Here is a 15,237-nt window from a genome sequence, read left to right as displayed (position 1 = left end):
GTAGGAAGAGATAGCTATATCAGGACAAGGAACCCTCCCCCCCCCCAGGTGGGCGTCTGTGCTTGCTCCTCTTCTGTTCCCAGCCTCCCTAGCAGACACTCCACCCTCTGCCAGGCCTTGTCCAACACCATCTGGGTTCCCTGCCAGAACCTGGGTGTCCCTCTCTATACCTCTCCCTGCAGAATCTTTCTCATTCCTTTTTCAAAGCTGGGTGAGGTGTGCCTGCACAGTGGGCATCTCGGCTGGTTACTTCCCAGTCATGTGACAGGGCAAGGCACTCCTCAGGTCTGCCATTGCCTCATCTATCTGAGAAACACTTCTACCTATCAGGATTGGTGAGTTTCAGCAGGAACCACGACCAGAGACTTGAGACTGTCTTGGCAAGGTCGCCTCAGAGTTGCAGCAGCAGACGTAGAGGGACCAGGTCATCCTGCTGGACCTTGCCTTTCTACACACCACCTCCTAGTGATCCCTTAGCTTCTGCCTTAATTCAGAGTGGTTTACTGTGAGGTTCCCACCGCTCTCAAAGCTGTGACAGCACAGCCTGGCTTTGATCATCCTGTGGTAGGAGGAGTGTCTGAGAGGTGAGCCCGTGGTGGAGATGGAGAAGAGTCAAGGAGACCCAGCCATATCCTAGGAAGTCACCAGTCTAATGGCGGAGAGCTAGCCTGGTCTGCTCCTGGGATACTTGGCCTTTCACCCCCAGTGCTAGAGATGGAATTCAGTATCAGTATGGCTAGGCGGGTGCTCTGAATTGAACAGCTCCCCAGCCTGATTTCTGGCTTATTCAGGGAAAGCCAATTTGCCCCCTCAAGTCCCAGAATTAGTGGGCTAGAGAGATATGCTGTGCCCCAAAGGACCCCACTTCTGATGGGAGAGGCAGTCAGATCCAAGAGTTCTTGTGCTGTAGGGAGGTACACTCTCAGCCCCTGAACTACCCGGGGCACATAACACTTCCCCTGGGATACACAATCTATTGGGAAAATTTACCATCTCTCAGGGTTACCAACCGGAGACACAATCTCTTTTCTCAGAGACCTGAGTTCCATTTCCAGCCCCCATAGCAATCAAGAGGCTCACAAACACCTGTAACTCCAGCTTCAAGGGATCCAACATCCTCTTCCGGTCTTCACAGGCTTGTACTTGTGTGCACGCGCACGCGCGCGCACACACACACATACATACAAACAAAAACATAAATAATATTTAAAGAAACAAAATAGACTTTCGGAGGTTAGGAAGTGAAAAGGCATGGCGCGAATGTGCTGGCTACACAACAGTCCCGGGAGGTGAGGCGGTGTGCACACGGCCCACATTCCCAGCACCGAGGCTTCAAAGGCAGACATTCCTCAGTTACAGGCGTGAGGCTCATTCCTGGGACGTGCGCTGACTGCTCCGGGCACTGGAATAACCTGAGGATCCCTTGAAGCCATTAATAGAAGACACACACGCCCTCAAGGCCACGACTGTGTAATCAGAGGGAATTTTTATATTCGGCCAAAAACTTGGAGTCAGTCAAGTCATGGCAGAGTGAGCTTGTAATCCCAGCACTCAAGAGTTAGAAGCAGGAGGATGACGAGTTCAAGGTCATTCTTGACTACAGAGTGAGATCCAGAGTCCATCTCAGATAAACCCTGTGGAGGGGCGGGGAGGGGCGGGGGGGAGGGGCTCTTTGCTTAAGAGCACACTGATTGATTGCTGTCCCGGAGGAGAACCTGGATTTCATTCTTAGCACTCACACGGTGGCTCACAACCCCTTATAACTCCAGTCCCAAGGGATTCAACAAACTCTACAAGCACTAGATACACAAAGTGTACATACTTACATACTCATATATAAATACATGCGTGTGCAGGCAAAACCACTCATACACAGACAAGAATTTTTAAAAATCTCAAAACTGCCGGGCAGTGGTGGCTCACGCCTTTAATCCCAGCACTTGGGAGGCAGAGGCAGGCGGATCTCTGAGTTCGAGGCCAGCCTGGTCTACAGAGTGAGTTCCAGGACAGCCAGGGCTACACAGAGAAACCCTGTCTCAAAAGACAAAAATAGAAACAAAAAAAGTCAAAACTAAGAAGACAAAACACATAGGGTTGATGAATAAAGGTATTTGCTGCCAAACCTGACAAAAATTGGAGTTTGATCCCCAGATCCAACACAATAGGAGAAAACCAGCTCCAGCTCACACCAGTTGTCCTCTGTTCAGCACACGTGTAAATTTAGGTGGCTACTGACTAATACAGACACTTGGGAGGTTTAAGCAGAATGGACTCTGTGAATCTGAGGGCAGCCTGGTCTACATACAGTTCCAGGCTAGCCAGGGGTACACAGTGAGACTTTGTCTCACAAAATAAAAACCTACAAAAACAAAGCCAGTTGTAATGGCACACACCTTCAATCCCAGCACTCAGGAGGCAGAGACAGTCAGATCTCTGTGAGTTCGAGGCCAGCCTGATCTACATAGTGAGTTCCAGGATAACCAGAGCTACATAGTGAAAGACTGTCTCAAAAACAAAAAAAGGAAGTAAGTGGACGCCTGTAGGAGCCAGAGCTTCTGTGAGGAGAGTTGTGGAGGTGGAAGAGGGATAAGAAACACACAGATCAAATGTGCACCGGGAACAGAGGCACTGTGTCTAGAGCAGCCTACGAGTTTGTCAGAAGGGACACTCCAAAGAGGACAGAAGAAAATTCTGAGTTGGGGGGTCTGCCTATGGTGGTCTGCCGATGCCTGTTTTAGGAGTGAGTAGCTGGGTGGGGAAGTCCTACAGAGTCTGAGAGAAGGCCACAGTGATATGCAACTGGAAAAGGAATTTTTTTGGGGGGGGTGTGGGGGGAGTTTCAAGACAGGGTTTCTCTGTGTAGCCCTGGTTGTCCTGGAACTCACTCTGTAGACCAGGCTGGACTCGAACTCAGAAATCCGCCTGCCTCTGCCTCCCAAGTGCTGGGATTAAAGGCATGTGCCACCACTGCACGGCTGGAAAAGGAATTTAAATGCAGCTTTCCTTCAGGGTCCAGGTCATAACCGCAATGACTGCTGGGCTGTTCTCTAGGAATTCCTGTATCCCTCCTAAGAGCAGAGGTGTTGTATTCTCCATTTATAACCAAGGAAACACAGTTCCAAGAGTCCAGAGACACAGGAGGGTGAAGAGGCTGATTTATACTCCATTCTCATGAGTCTCTTTCCCTGGAGTCCACAGCCCATGGCTTTCCAGTGTTCCTTTCAAACTGGTGGAGCTGGTGCTGTTGTTATATTGTTATTTGTTTATTTATTTATTTATTTATTTATTGTGGTACTGGGAATCGAACACAGGATCGCATGTGTACTAAAGTCAGCTTGAAGACAGAAAGAACTACATGTCTAACCCATATCTAGCCCTCGTTGATTTCTAATCATTCCTGTTTGTGCATGGTCTAACATAATGTCCTACACACTATAGGGCTTCTTGCATGTTAGACAAGCACTCTGCCTACTGATCGATATCCCAGCCCTGTTTATTACTAATTATTGCTTTGATGACTTGGTTCACCTCAGGCTCAGCCCTCTAAGCTAGTTGCACAGTCGGTTCTGAAAAAGCAAGTTCAGTGCGCCCCCGCGCGGTCACAAAAGGAAACACACGTCCTGCTGTGGCAGGCGTCTGAGTGGGAAAGGTGATGTCTGTGTGGCGCCCCCTTTAGGCTGCTCTAGACATTGCAGGCGAGTTAACCCGTGGAAGCCGCAGGTGAGTCACTCACTCACCTTGTTTAGGCAATCAGCAGAATGATGGTAACACAGCAGTGGGAACAGGAAGGACAAAGGAAAGGAAGGGAATGACTGTCTCTTGTATGCAAAGAAATCAGCATCCCCTCCCCTCCTTTTTTTCTGATTCTTTGGTTGTTTGGTTTGGTTTTTTCTTTTTCTTTTCTTTTTTTTTTTTTTTTTTTTTTTTTTTGGTTTTGGTTTTGTTTTTTTTAGACAGTGGTTTCTCTGTGTAGCCCTGGCTGTCCTGGAACTCACTCTGTAGACCAGGCTGGACTTGAACTCAGAAATCCTCCTGCCTCTGCCTCCCAAGTGCTGGGATTAAAGGCGTGCGCCACCACTGCCCGGCTGGTTTGGTTTTTTTTCAAGACAAGGTTTCTCTGTGTAACCCTGGCTATCCTGGAACTTTCTCTGTAGACCAGGTCTTCAGTTCACAGAGATCTCTCTACTGGGGCTAAAGCCACATACCACCAGACCCCAACTCCTTGTTTTCTCATGTAACATACCTAACATAGAAGCAAAATCTGACCTTGAGGGAGATTAAGTGATCTGTCAAGAGACTAGTTTGTAGTCTATCAGAAATCTGCTTGTGGCCATGATCCAGCTCCTGGAGAGTAAGCTTGAGATGGTCAGGCCTCTGGTAACCACCACACTGGCCATAAGCCTCCAGAGGTTCAGGATAATGACACCTAAGTAGTAGAAGGGAGGGGGGAGGGGGTATTGGATGCTGGGTGCTATCAATCCTGCAAGTGTGACTCTGGTTTTTTTCTTTTTTTCTTTTTTAGAAATATTTCTTTTATGCATATGAGTGCAGCGAGAAGGGGTCATCAGATCCCATTACAGATGGTTTTGAGCCACCATGTGGTTGCTGGGAATTGAACTCAGGACCTCTGGATTAACAGTCAGTGCTCTTAACCTCTGAGCCATCTCTCTAGCCCTGACTGATTGTTTTTGTGTTTTGTTTATTTTTCCTACACAGGGATCCTCTGTGTAGCCTTGGCTGTCCTGAACTTCCCTCTGTAGTCCAGGTTAGCTTTGAACTCATAGACATATGCCTGCCCCTGTCTCTAGAGTACAGGGATTATTAAAGGCATGCACCACTACTGTCTGGCCATAAAAATAAGGGTTTTGTTTGTTTTGTTTTTAAAGATTTATTTTGAGTACACTGTTGCTGTCTTCAGATGCACCAGAAGAGGGCATCAGATACCATTACAGATGATTGTGAGCCACCATGTGGTTGCTGGGAATTGAACTCAGGACCTCTAGAAGTGGCTCTTAACCTCTGAGCCATCTCTTCAGCCCCCCCAAAATGTTTGTTTGTTTGTTTTGTTTTGTTTTGTTTTGTTTGTTTTTCAAGACAGGGTTTCTCTGTGTATCTCTGGCTGTCCTGGAACTTACTCTGTAGACCAGGCTGGCCTCGAACTCAAAAATCCACCTGCCTCTGCCTCCCAAGTGTTGGGATTAAAGGCGTGCGCCACCACTGCCCAGCAAAAAAATATGTTTTTAGAAAAGAAAAATTAGAGTATGTGCTTAGCATCTAAGAAGACTAGTTTCCATTTTCAGTTTGAAAGAAAAAAAAAGGGAAGATTTAAAATGTGCATATAGGGGCTGGAGTGACAGCTCAGTAGTTAAAAACACACGCTACTCTTCCAGAGGACCCAAGTTCAATTCCCAGAACCCACGTTAGGCAACTCACAACTGCCTGTAACTCCAGATTTAGGGAGATCCAATGTTCTGGCCCTACAGGCACTTCAGGCACTTGTACTCATTTATATACACACACACACACAGACACACTCATGCACACACACTCATACACATACTCACATACATCTTTTTTTTTTTTTTTTTTTTTTTTAAGCAGGGTTTCTCTATGTAGCCCTGGCTGTCCTTGAACTTGCTCTGTAGACCATGCTGGCCTCAAACTCATAGAGATCCACCTGTCTCCAGAGTGCCTGGATTAAAGGCATGTGCCATTACTGAGGGTTTCAAAGTTTTTTAAATAGACAGTGATAGCTAAAACTCTTAGGCCCTTGATGAAACACTTTTCTTTTCTTTTCTTTCTTTCTTTTTTTTTTTTTTTCCAAGACAGGGTTTCTCTGTGTAGCCCTGGCTGTCCTGGAACTCACTCTGTAGACCAGGCTGGCCTCGAACTCAGAAATCCGCCTGCTTCTGCCTCCCAAGTGCTGGGATTAAAGGCGTGAGCCACCACCACCCGGCGATGAAACGCTTTTCAAGTTCATTCTCACAATAAACCTGTGATCTGAGACAGGTTGCCCAGTTTTGTGGAGCCCAGAGCCTGTGAGTGAGGTAGCTTCCCAAGGACACCCAGTGAATACAGAACAGTGTCAGGCCCAGCTAGCCTCTCGCTTCCAAAGCTTGGATTCATATTCTGCTTCAAGACACAGTGACCTGGAGAGTCCTGCAGAGCATCTCAGACCCATTTTTTCTTCCACCTCGGGACAATTTCAGGGCAGTGTCAGTACAGGGAAACTGAGCAGAATGGCTTCCCCTTTGGTTAAGTGATGGGGTTTTCAGGGCAACTTCATGTCACCAGCTCCTGACTGAGCCTCTCATCCAGTCACCACAGTCCTGTGAAGAGTGCATTTTACTCTCAGAGAGCCAGGATCTAGGGAACATTGCTCCCATAATTATTTAGGGCAGGCTCTACAGTATGGGTGAGGGGGGTGGCAGTTGTTAATGTCTCCCATGCTGCTCTCGAGTGCTCCCCACTTCCTAAGTCACCTCTAGGGCAATCACAGTCCCATTTCTCCCATCTTCCATGGCTCAGGACTCTACAGATCCAAGACTGAGTAAGAATGCTGATCTCTCTCTCTCTCTCTCTCTCTCTCTCTCTCTCTCTCTCTCTGACAGCGTTTCTCTGTATAGCCCTGGCTGTCCTGGAACTCACTCTATAGACCAGGCTGGCCTTGAACTCAGAAATCTGCCTGCCTCTGCCTCCCAAGTTCTGGAATTAAAGGCGTGTGCCACCACCGCCCCCAGCTTCTCTTTATTTATGTGTATGTATAGGTCTTAGGTATTGTTCTATTGCCATGAAGAGACACCATAACCAAGGCAACTTACCAAAAAATAAAGCATTTAGTTAGAGGTTTGCTGAAGGTTCCAGAGGGCTGGGCTGTAACCACCTATAACCATGAAACAGTAACTGAGAATGTACTTTGAGATACCAATGTCAAGGTAGAGAGAGATGACTGGGAACGGTGTGGGCTTTGACATTTCATGATGTTGCATGAAGTCTCAAAGCCCACCTCCACGGATGCACCTCCTCCAACAAGGCCATAACTTCCAATCCTTCCCAAACAGTTCCACCAACTGGGATCAAGCATTGAAATGTGAGTCTATGGGGACCATTCTCATTCAAACCACCACAATGTATGTCTGTGTAGATGTTTGCCACCTGTGTGCTGGGAGGTAGCACACACCTCTAATCCCAGCACCCGGAAGGCAGAGCCAAGTGGATCTCTGTGAGTTCGAGGCCAGCCTGGTCTACAGAGTGAGTTCCAGGACAGCTGGGGTTACACAGAGAAACTCTGTCTCAAAACAAACAAACAAGTCAAAGTATACCACATGTGGGTGTCCACAGAGGTCAAAAAAGAATGTCAGAATCCCTGGAGGTGGAGTGACAGGTGATTGCAAAACATTTGAGCTATGTTAAGAACTGAACTCTGTCCTCTCAGAGAGCAGCAAGCAGGTGCTCCTAACTGCTGAGCCATCCTCTCCTCTCCTCTCCTCTCCTCTCCTCTCCTCTCCTCTCCTCTCCTCTCCTCTCCTCTCCTCTCCTCTCCTCTCCTCTCCTCTCCTCTCTTCTGTCTCCCTCAGTAGTTCTTTTTGTTTGCTTGTTTTTCTAGGCAACTGCTCTAATACTGTGCTAAACACCAACCGCATCTTCCTTTTGTTTTTGCCTTTCCCGAGGATTGAATTCAAGGGGCTGGAGAGATGGCTCAAAGGTTAAGAGCACTGGATGCTCTTCCAGAGGTCCCGGGTTCAATTCCCAGCAACCACATGGCAGCTCACAACGCTCTGTAACTTTAGTTCGCAGGACCTGACAGACACACATTCAGACAAAACACCAACATACATAAAATAAAAATAAATAAATTATCTAAAAAAGAGAATTGAATTCAAGGTCTTGGCACCAAGTCTTCGTGTATATGACATATATATGTATTCACACATATATACCATTTTTAATCTATAGTCTGTGTCACTATCACTCAGCTAAATATCTGTCTTCCCACTCTTCTCATTTTGATGTTTGGTGCCCCCTCCCCAAACCTCTGTAGCTTCTGGGAATACAGTTCTTATCTTTGGGGTTTAGCAGTAAAGAGGCACACTTGAGGCCTTTGCTGGATGAGGGGTTTGTTTTGTTTTGTTTGGTTTGGTTTTTCAAGACAGGGTTTCTCTGTGTAGCCTTGGCTGTCCTGGAACTCACCAGGAGTGACCAGGCTGGGCTCAAACTCAGAAATCCATCTGCCTCTGCCTCCCAAGTTCTGGGATTAAAGGCGTGCACCACCACTGCCAGGCAAGGGTTCTTTTTTTTAAAAAAAAATATTTAATGTATGAGTGCTCTATCTGCATGCATACCTATGTGCCAGAAGAGGACATCAGATCCCATTACAGATGGCTGTGAGCCACCATGTGGTTGCTGGGTATTGAACTCAGGACCTCTGGAAGAAAGGCCAGTGCTCTTAACCACCGAGCCATCTCTTCAGCCCCTGGAAGGGAGTTCATGAAAGAACTGTTTACAGAGGAGTGTGAGGGATGGGGACGTTCCAAGGCTCTCCATCCTTGCAACAGACACTACCCTGAGCCAGAGGAGTTAAGGGCGGGGGGGGGGGGGGTCTCCCCAGGAAATCTAATGATAGGCAAATCCATGGACGGGACACACACACTAGCTGTAGCCTTTGGTAGAGGACTGTGATGCTCGCCAAGGAGGACTTCACTGTGGGACGAAAGCCTGATAAATAGACTCATCTCAGGTTCGGGCTACAACTCAGTGGTAGAGCACCACCTGGCCTGTGCCAGGCCCTGGGTTCAGTCCTCACAATAGCTAGGGGAGTGTGGGACTATTCTGGTCTCTCCTCCTTTCTTCCTTTTTTTCCTTCAAGACAAGAGTTTCTCTGTGTAGCCTTGGCTGTCCTGGAACTCACTCTGTAGACCAGGCTGACCTTGAACTCACAGAGATCCACCTGCCTCAGCCTCCAGAGAACTGGGATTAAAGGCATGCATCACCACCGCCCAGCTCTCTTCCCCCTTCTTATTCTGCCTGTGTCTCCTCCTGGCAAACTCAGCTGAGGGCCGAAGGCCCTCAATGAGACTGTGGCAGGAATCAGGTCCTGGACAAGCAGGGCAGCAGAGAGACAGAGTGGGGGTTGGGCAGAGAATGGTTGTCCTCTTCTTGGGTTTGGCTTGTGGACACTTTATTTATTTATTTATTTTGAAAGCACCGTCTGTGTCTGGCTCAGAAAATCTTATTTTATTTTATTTATTTTTTTAAATCTTCGGAGGGCCAGACTATTCTGTCTATGAGGCAGTCCCAGGAAGGACCTCTCCCACCCTTGGGCCCCTGGGTGTCAGTATGTATTGTTACATTGCTTAACCTAGTGCCCAGGCATTACTCTCGGTGCAAGCTTGCATCCCCAGGTGCAGGTTCTGGCATCTTCTACACAATGAGCTTCTTGCAGACTTGGGTCAACAAAGCCATTTGCTCTGATCCAGGCTCAGCACAGGCCAAGTGTCCATGTGTGCCAAGGGACTGAGTCCCGTGACCTTGCTCACCGAATGCCCCCTGGGCGGATGCAATCTGGACATGTGTGTGTTTGTGTCTGCCATGCCCCACAGGAACTCTGCAGTGGTGGATAGTATGAGCCTGGCATGCAGCCAGTATAATATGTTGCCTGAATTGATCTGGATAGCATCCTCCATCCTTCTTGTCCTTCCTCCATTCAACGAATATTTGTTAGTTTTCATTATCATGTGTGTGCATGTGTGTGTACATCACATGTGTGTATGGGCACGGTAGCATGTGTGTCACTTGTGCGGAGCTGGTTCCCTTCTTCCACCATCATGAGCGTTCCAGAATTCAGTAGCTAGGTGGCTCAGCAAAGTGTCCTCACACTGAGACCATCCAACAGAGATATCTATTACATGCCAGGCCCATTTTAAGCTTCTGAGGACACAGCATTCAGTATGTCACACAGTCCCTTCCTCTGAGGACCTTCCATTCTAGTGGAGGAAGCAGAAATGAGCCGAGCAGTGGTGACCCACGCCTTTAATCCCAGCACTGGGGAGGCAGAGGCAGGCAGATCCCTGAGTCTGAAGCCAGCCTGGTCTAAAGAACCAGTTGCAGGATGGTCAGGGCTACACAAACACTGTCTTGAAAAACAAAAACAGAAAACAAACAAGGGCAAACACCAAAACAAACAAAGCAAATGAACACTATTGAGTTGGGTTTTTTAGATTTTCTTTCTTTCTTTCTTTCTTTCTTTTTTTTTTTTTTTAATATATTAAGTGTTCTACATCTTTTTTTTTAAAGATTTATTTATTTATTTGCTTTATATATATGCATACACTGTAGCTGTCTTCAGACATACCAGAAGAAGGCATCAGATTCCATTACAGATGGTTGTGACCCACCATGTGGTTGCTGGGAATTGAACTCAGGACCTCTGGAAGAGCAGTCAGTGCTCTTAACCACTGAGCCATCTCTCCAGCCCTCTTTCTTTCTTTCTTTCTTTCTTTCTTTCTTTCTTTCTTTCTCTTTTTTAATATTTTATATATATGATGAGTACACTGTAGCTGTCTTCAGACACACCAGAAGAGGGCATCAGATCCCATTACAGATGATTGTGAGCCACCATGTGGTTGCTGGGAATTGAACTCAGGACCTCTGGAAGAACAAGCAGTGCTCTTAGCTGCTGAGCCATCTCTCCAGCCCTCTTTTTTTCTTTCTTTCTTTCCTCCCTTCCTTCCTTCTTTCTTTCTAGATAGGTTTTCTCTGTGTAGCCCTGGCTGTCCTGGTACTCACTCTGTAGACCAGACTGGCTTCGAACTCAGAGATCTGCCTGCCTCTCCCTTCCTAGTACTAACTAGGATTAAAGGCTACCAGGCCTGGCTTGAGATGTATCTTTCTTAATTATATATCTGTATGTCTATGTGTGAGTGAGTACATAGGCCTGAGGAGGCCAGAAGTGTGGTGTCCCTCTGGAACTGTAGTTACAGGCCATTGTGAGCTGCCTAGTATGAGTCCTGCCCACACCCCCAACAACTGGACCATCATTCTCGCCCCAGATAAACCCTAGTGTTTCCTAAGGTGCTACCTGCTGCTGAACAAAGGATAAGTAAGGTGATGGATACGGTGGACATGTGGGATGCTTCTCTATGGAGATGACAGACATGGGCACTGAGCTCTGAAGGACAGTAGAATCTGACATAAACAACAGCAAGGACAAAGTCCAAGCCTGAAGGAGTTTCTGGGACTTAGTAGGGATTGTTTTTCACACTAAGGAGCTTAGTGGGAGCTGCCAGGAGTTAAGGATGCAGCCTTGGGGACACCTCTGCCAGCTCCTGGGCAAGGGGGCTGGAAGGGAAGAGGCAGCCCCTGTGACTGCCACCCTTGCTGCCTGTTGCCTAGCACCTTGGGTAAACAGCAGGCTGGCAGGCCTTGCCCTTGCTCCCTTCCTTCTCTCTGACTGGCAACAGCTGTCCAGCAAGGAGCCGGAGGCCCTGCCAACATCCTCCCCTGGAATATTTCAGGGCTAAGTCAGAAAATGACCAGCTGCCTCCAAATCTCTTCTTCCATAGACCTTACATGGGTATATTGGGTTGCTCTGGGCTTTTCGCTTGCTTCCTCCCCCTGAAGTCTACCAAAAGATGCAAATACACAGCCCCGGGAGGCACTCCCAGAGAATGTACAGTCACAGACACACACCTACCCCTACCCCTCAGCTGCCACACTGGCATATAGCAGCCCAGTCAGACACACAATCACAAGCTCATACACCTGGTCCGTAGTCCTGCAGCCAGCACCCCTTCCCCTCAGGACACTCACACCTGGCACAATCACCCTGCTCTCACGTCGAAGATCTGCACTTCCACACGTCCACCCAGGACAGGAAGGAAGTCACACTGGGGATACAACCCTAGACCCATCTCCTGCTGCACACACAGGACCTTCTCCAGATGTTCCCAGCTGTGGGCACATGGAACACACCACACAAGCTACCCAGTCAACAGCACACCGGCATCACTCCTCATTCACCATCCCCTAAGATGCTCTAAGGATCTGATTAAACGGTTGTCCAGCTTTCTGGCCCCGGCTGCTGGGTGCACAGCATTCTTCTGCAATTGAATCAAAGCCCTCCTCCCTGACACAGGGACTAAGTGGAAAAAAATAATCAGAGCAAGAATGCCTGGGGCCTAGGTCTGGGAAGAGGACCAGGGAGGAGGGGGAGAGTGCCTTCATCTAACCCGGACACCGGAGGCCGAAGACTTAGGGGTGGGTGCATGCCTTGAAACACAACAGAAGTGGCTAAGCAGGAGCTACAAGTGGAGCTCTCAGAAGACCCCAAGGAACCTCCCAGGGCGAGGGGAAGAGACCAGAATTAAACAGACTCAACTTTACTGCCTTAAGCCTTTCTGCAGTTCTTCCTCAGCCGTGGCCCCCAGCTGTCTCCAGACGCATGGGGTGTGGCGATTAACATCCCCGCCGCCCCTTCTCCAGCAGGCGTCCTGCCCCACCCCCTCACGACAGCTGCGGGCCACCAAGAAGGTGGCCCGGCTCCAAACCCTTGTGCGGGTGGGGCTCGCAAGGCGCCGACACGAGCGGCGCTGGGTCCCTCCGGGTACCCCACCAGTAAACCTTCCTCCCGCCTGGATTGAACTCGGGAGCTGCTCCCTTGGCACCGAACAGCCCCCTCCTCTCCTCACCATGCAACCAGGGCCAGAAGGAAAGGTGGAGAGATGGAAGGAAGGTTCGCGAAGTGCCGCTGGGCCGCCCCCTCATCCCACCCCACCCCCATCGCCTCCCACCCTCTCCCCGCCCCCAGGGCCGCGGGGCCCGCGCCCTCCTCCCGCGGGTGTTCGTCCGGCCAAGTGGGCGCGTCCCGCCGGGGCCGCCGGGATCTGGTGTCCGCTGCAGCTGGCAGTGCGGCGGGCGCCGGCACGGGCACAATCGCCGACGGCGTTGGCTATTAATAACGCTCCGGGCGAGCCCCGGGTCGCGCAGCCATGGCCAGCCCGGAACCCCTGCGCGGCGGGGACGGCGCCCGGGCCGCGAGGTAGGATCCTCCAGGGCCCGTGTCGCCGCCCGGTAGGACAGGGGGTGCTGGGTGGGCTCCCATCTCCGACCCTCGGCCCCTTTCCCTTGGCTGTGGGTAGTGGTCATGCCCGGGTGTGGCACTGGGCGGAGCCACCGGGGAAGGGAGATGGGAGGCCCTGGCTTGGGGACCTGACACCTCCGGTGGTCTGTGTTACTCCTTCCACAGGCTGAGTGTGATTCATCCCTTCAGGCTAGCAACCTGTTAAAGTGTGCTTGGCCTAACTGACCAAAGAGTAGAAGTTTTTTGGTTTTTGGTTTTTTTTTGTGTTTTAGTCTTATTTTTCCCGTTGTTTCTCATTCACTTGTTAGCGGGGCTAGGGAGAAAGCATTTGAGAATTCACTGCATTTGAGCCACTTGGTGCAGGGTTGGGCACGTGCCAGCTTGAACTTGAGTCTGTTCAGTCAGCTCATTCTGCCTGGTGTGGCTCAGGGTGGAGGCCTAGAGAGGGCTTGTTCTCCCGTCCTAGCACCGGGCCCTGGCTGAGCCCAACAGCTGTCCACATTGCAACTTTATCACTGGGGATTGTGGAGTCGTTTTGCCCCAGGTCACATTGTGGTCCAGGGACTTCCCAGTGTATCAAATTATGGGAACACTTCCTGGTACCCCTGTTGTCACATGAGAAGACAGCACTAAGCTGGGTCTTAACACATTTTGCCTGTATTCTCTACACACACACTAATAAGCTTGAAGCCAGGCATGAACTCTTGTTTGCATGACATGTAACACACACATCCAAGTCACAGTCTGATGGACAGCATACAGAAAGGATTGTCTAAGTCCTCTGGTATAGGGACAGAGTGGCAGAGGCCTTGAAGTCAGGGGTTCCAGCCGGGCACTGTCCCTCTCTTGCTTGGCCTCCTGTAATCTGTTTCTTTGCTAGCTCAGTAGAGAGGCAGTTAGCTGAGGACCTCTGGTACCCAGGTTGGTGTGGCAGCCAGGAAGAAGGGAGGCCTGGGTTCTATACCATAGACCTGCCACTTGACCTTGGGCACGTTTCCCCTAGGAGTTCAGTTGTTTTCTTCTTGCCTTCCAAGGGCCCCACAAGTAGCTCTGTCCTCTGGAGGATCGCGCTCATCCAGTGGACAAACGTCCCTTCATAACGTAAAGTCACTACTCGTGAATATGACCTGCATTCAGAATGTCCTGAAGACACAAGTGGCTATTGTTTGGGATATGGTACCAGGTAGATGGAGTTGGAGGATATTAGACATTTGTTAAGTAAACAGATTTTTTTTTTTTTAAATTACTTGTTTTAATCCTGACTGTCCTGGAACTCACTCTGTAGACCAGGCTGGCCTTTAACTCACTGAAATCCACCTGCTTCTGCCTCCTAAGTGCTGGGAGTAAAGGCGTGCACTACCACTGCCCAGCAACAGAGTATTGTTTCTAGCTGGGAAAGGAACCTAGTACTTCCTGAATGCTAGGCAAGTGCTTGCCCCCCCAGTCTCAACTGTAACCCTAGAAAGATGGTCTGACTAAGATGTTTCAGAGTCTTTTAGATTTGTGCTTAATGGGGCTTGGTACCCATTAAGTGGTCTCCAGGCTCCCCCCACTTACAGAACCTCAGGTGAGAGGTGAGCCTTCTGCTCCGTGCCCTCTGGCTTGCCGGCCCCTGCATTGGGTGTAACAGAAGAGCAGCCGACAAGTGAGTATTCGTGTACGTGCTTAGAATAGTGGTTAAGTCATTCCAAGGCGGAACATGATGCAGAGGGAAAGCAGGGACTCTGGCCGAGCAGCAGAGGTGGGCCCAGCTGTCCGAGCAAGCAGCTGCTCCTTCCCAGTACAGGCAATTTTACTTTCTATGGTAGCTCAGGTTGGTGTTTTTGGGCAGACTGGTATTCAGGAAGTTGCATTTTTCCAGCTAGCCCCTTTAGATATTGTGGGCTCGGAGTGGGTGGTGGGAAGAGTTGCCACATGTTCTGGGTTGCCAGGCACTGGGCAGATGGCAAGAGGAAAGTGAGCTGAGACTAAGAACTGTATCTCAGGGCCACATCTCTGAGATTCTGAGAGCTGGGCACGGATAGCTTGTGCCTGTAATCACAGCACTTGGGAGGTTGAGGCAGAAGGATTGTTAAGAGTTCCAGGCCTGGGATTGGAGATGGCTCAGCTGATAAGGGCACTAGTGGCGCTTGTAGAGGACTAGATTGGGTTCCCAACAC

At 49.5% G+C, this 15,237-nt stretch overlaps 1 protein-coding gene across 5 annotated transcripts in view; it reads left to right on the top strand.

Annotated features, from left to right (window-relative positions):
• Nucleotides 1-12,556: 12,556 nt before the first annotated feature.
• Sync (syncoilin, intermediate filament protein) overlaps nt 12,557-15,237 on the top strand; it is a 32,179-nt gene continuing 29,498 nt past the window's right edge. For 4 of the 5 annotated variants that reach the window (XR_013110443.1, XM_076934147.1, XM_034502246.2 and 1 more), the window contains exon 1: nt 12,876-13,036. Coding sequence is in view for 4 of the 5 variants with exons in the window: in XM_076934147.1 (XP_076790262.1) it covers nt 12,987-13,036 (50 nt within the window). In the remaining variant the exon portion in view is untranslated. Of the gene's footprint in view, nt 12,731-12,875; nt 13,037-15,237 lie in introns of those variants that run through there. The other variant, XM_076934148.1, reaches the window with a different exon arrangement.

Source organism: Arvicanthis niloticus, chromosome 5 (genome assembly GCF_011762505.2).
Source record: "Arvicanthis niloticus isolate mArvNil1 chromosome 5, mArvNil1.pat.X, whole genome shotgun sequence".
NCBI classification, from domain to species: domain Eukaryota; kingdom Metazoa; phylum Chordata; class Mammalia; order Rodentia; family Muridae; genus Arvicanthis; species Arvicanthis niloticus.
Note: the sequence above shows the minus strand (reverse complement) of the source record. Positions and strands in the feature narration are given on the sequence as shown.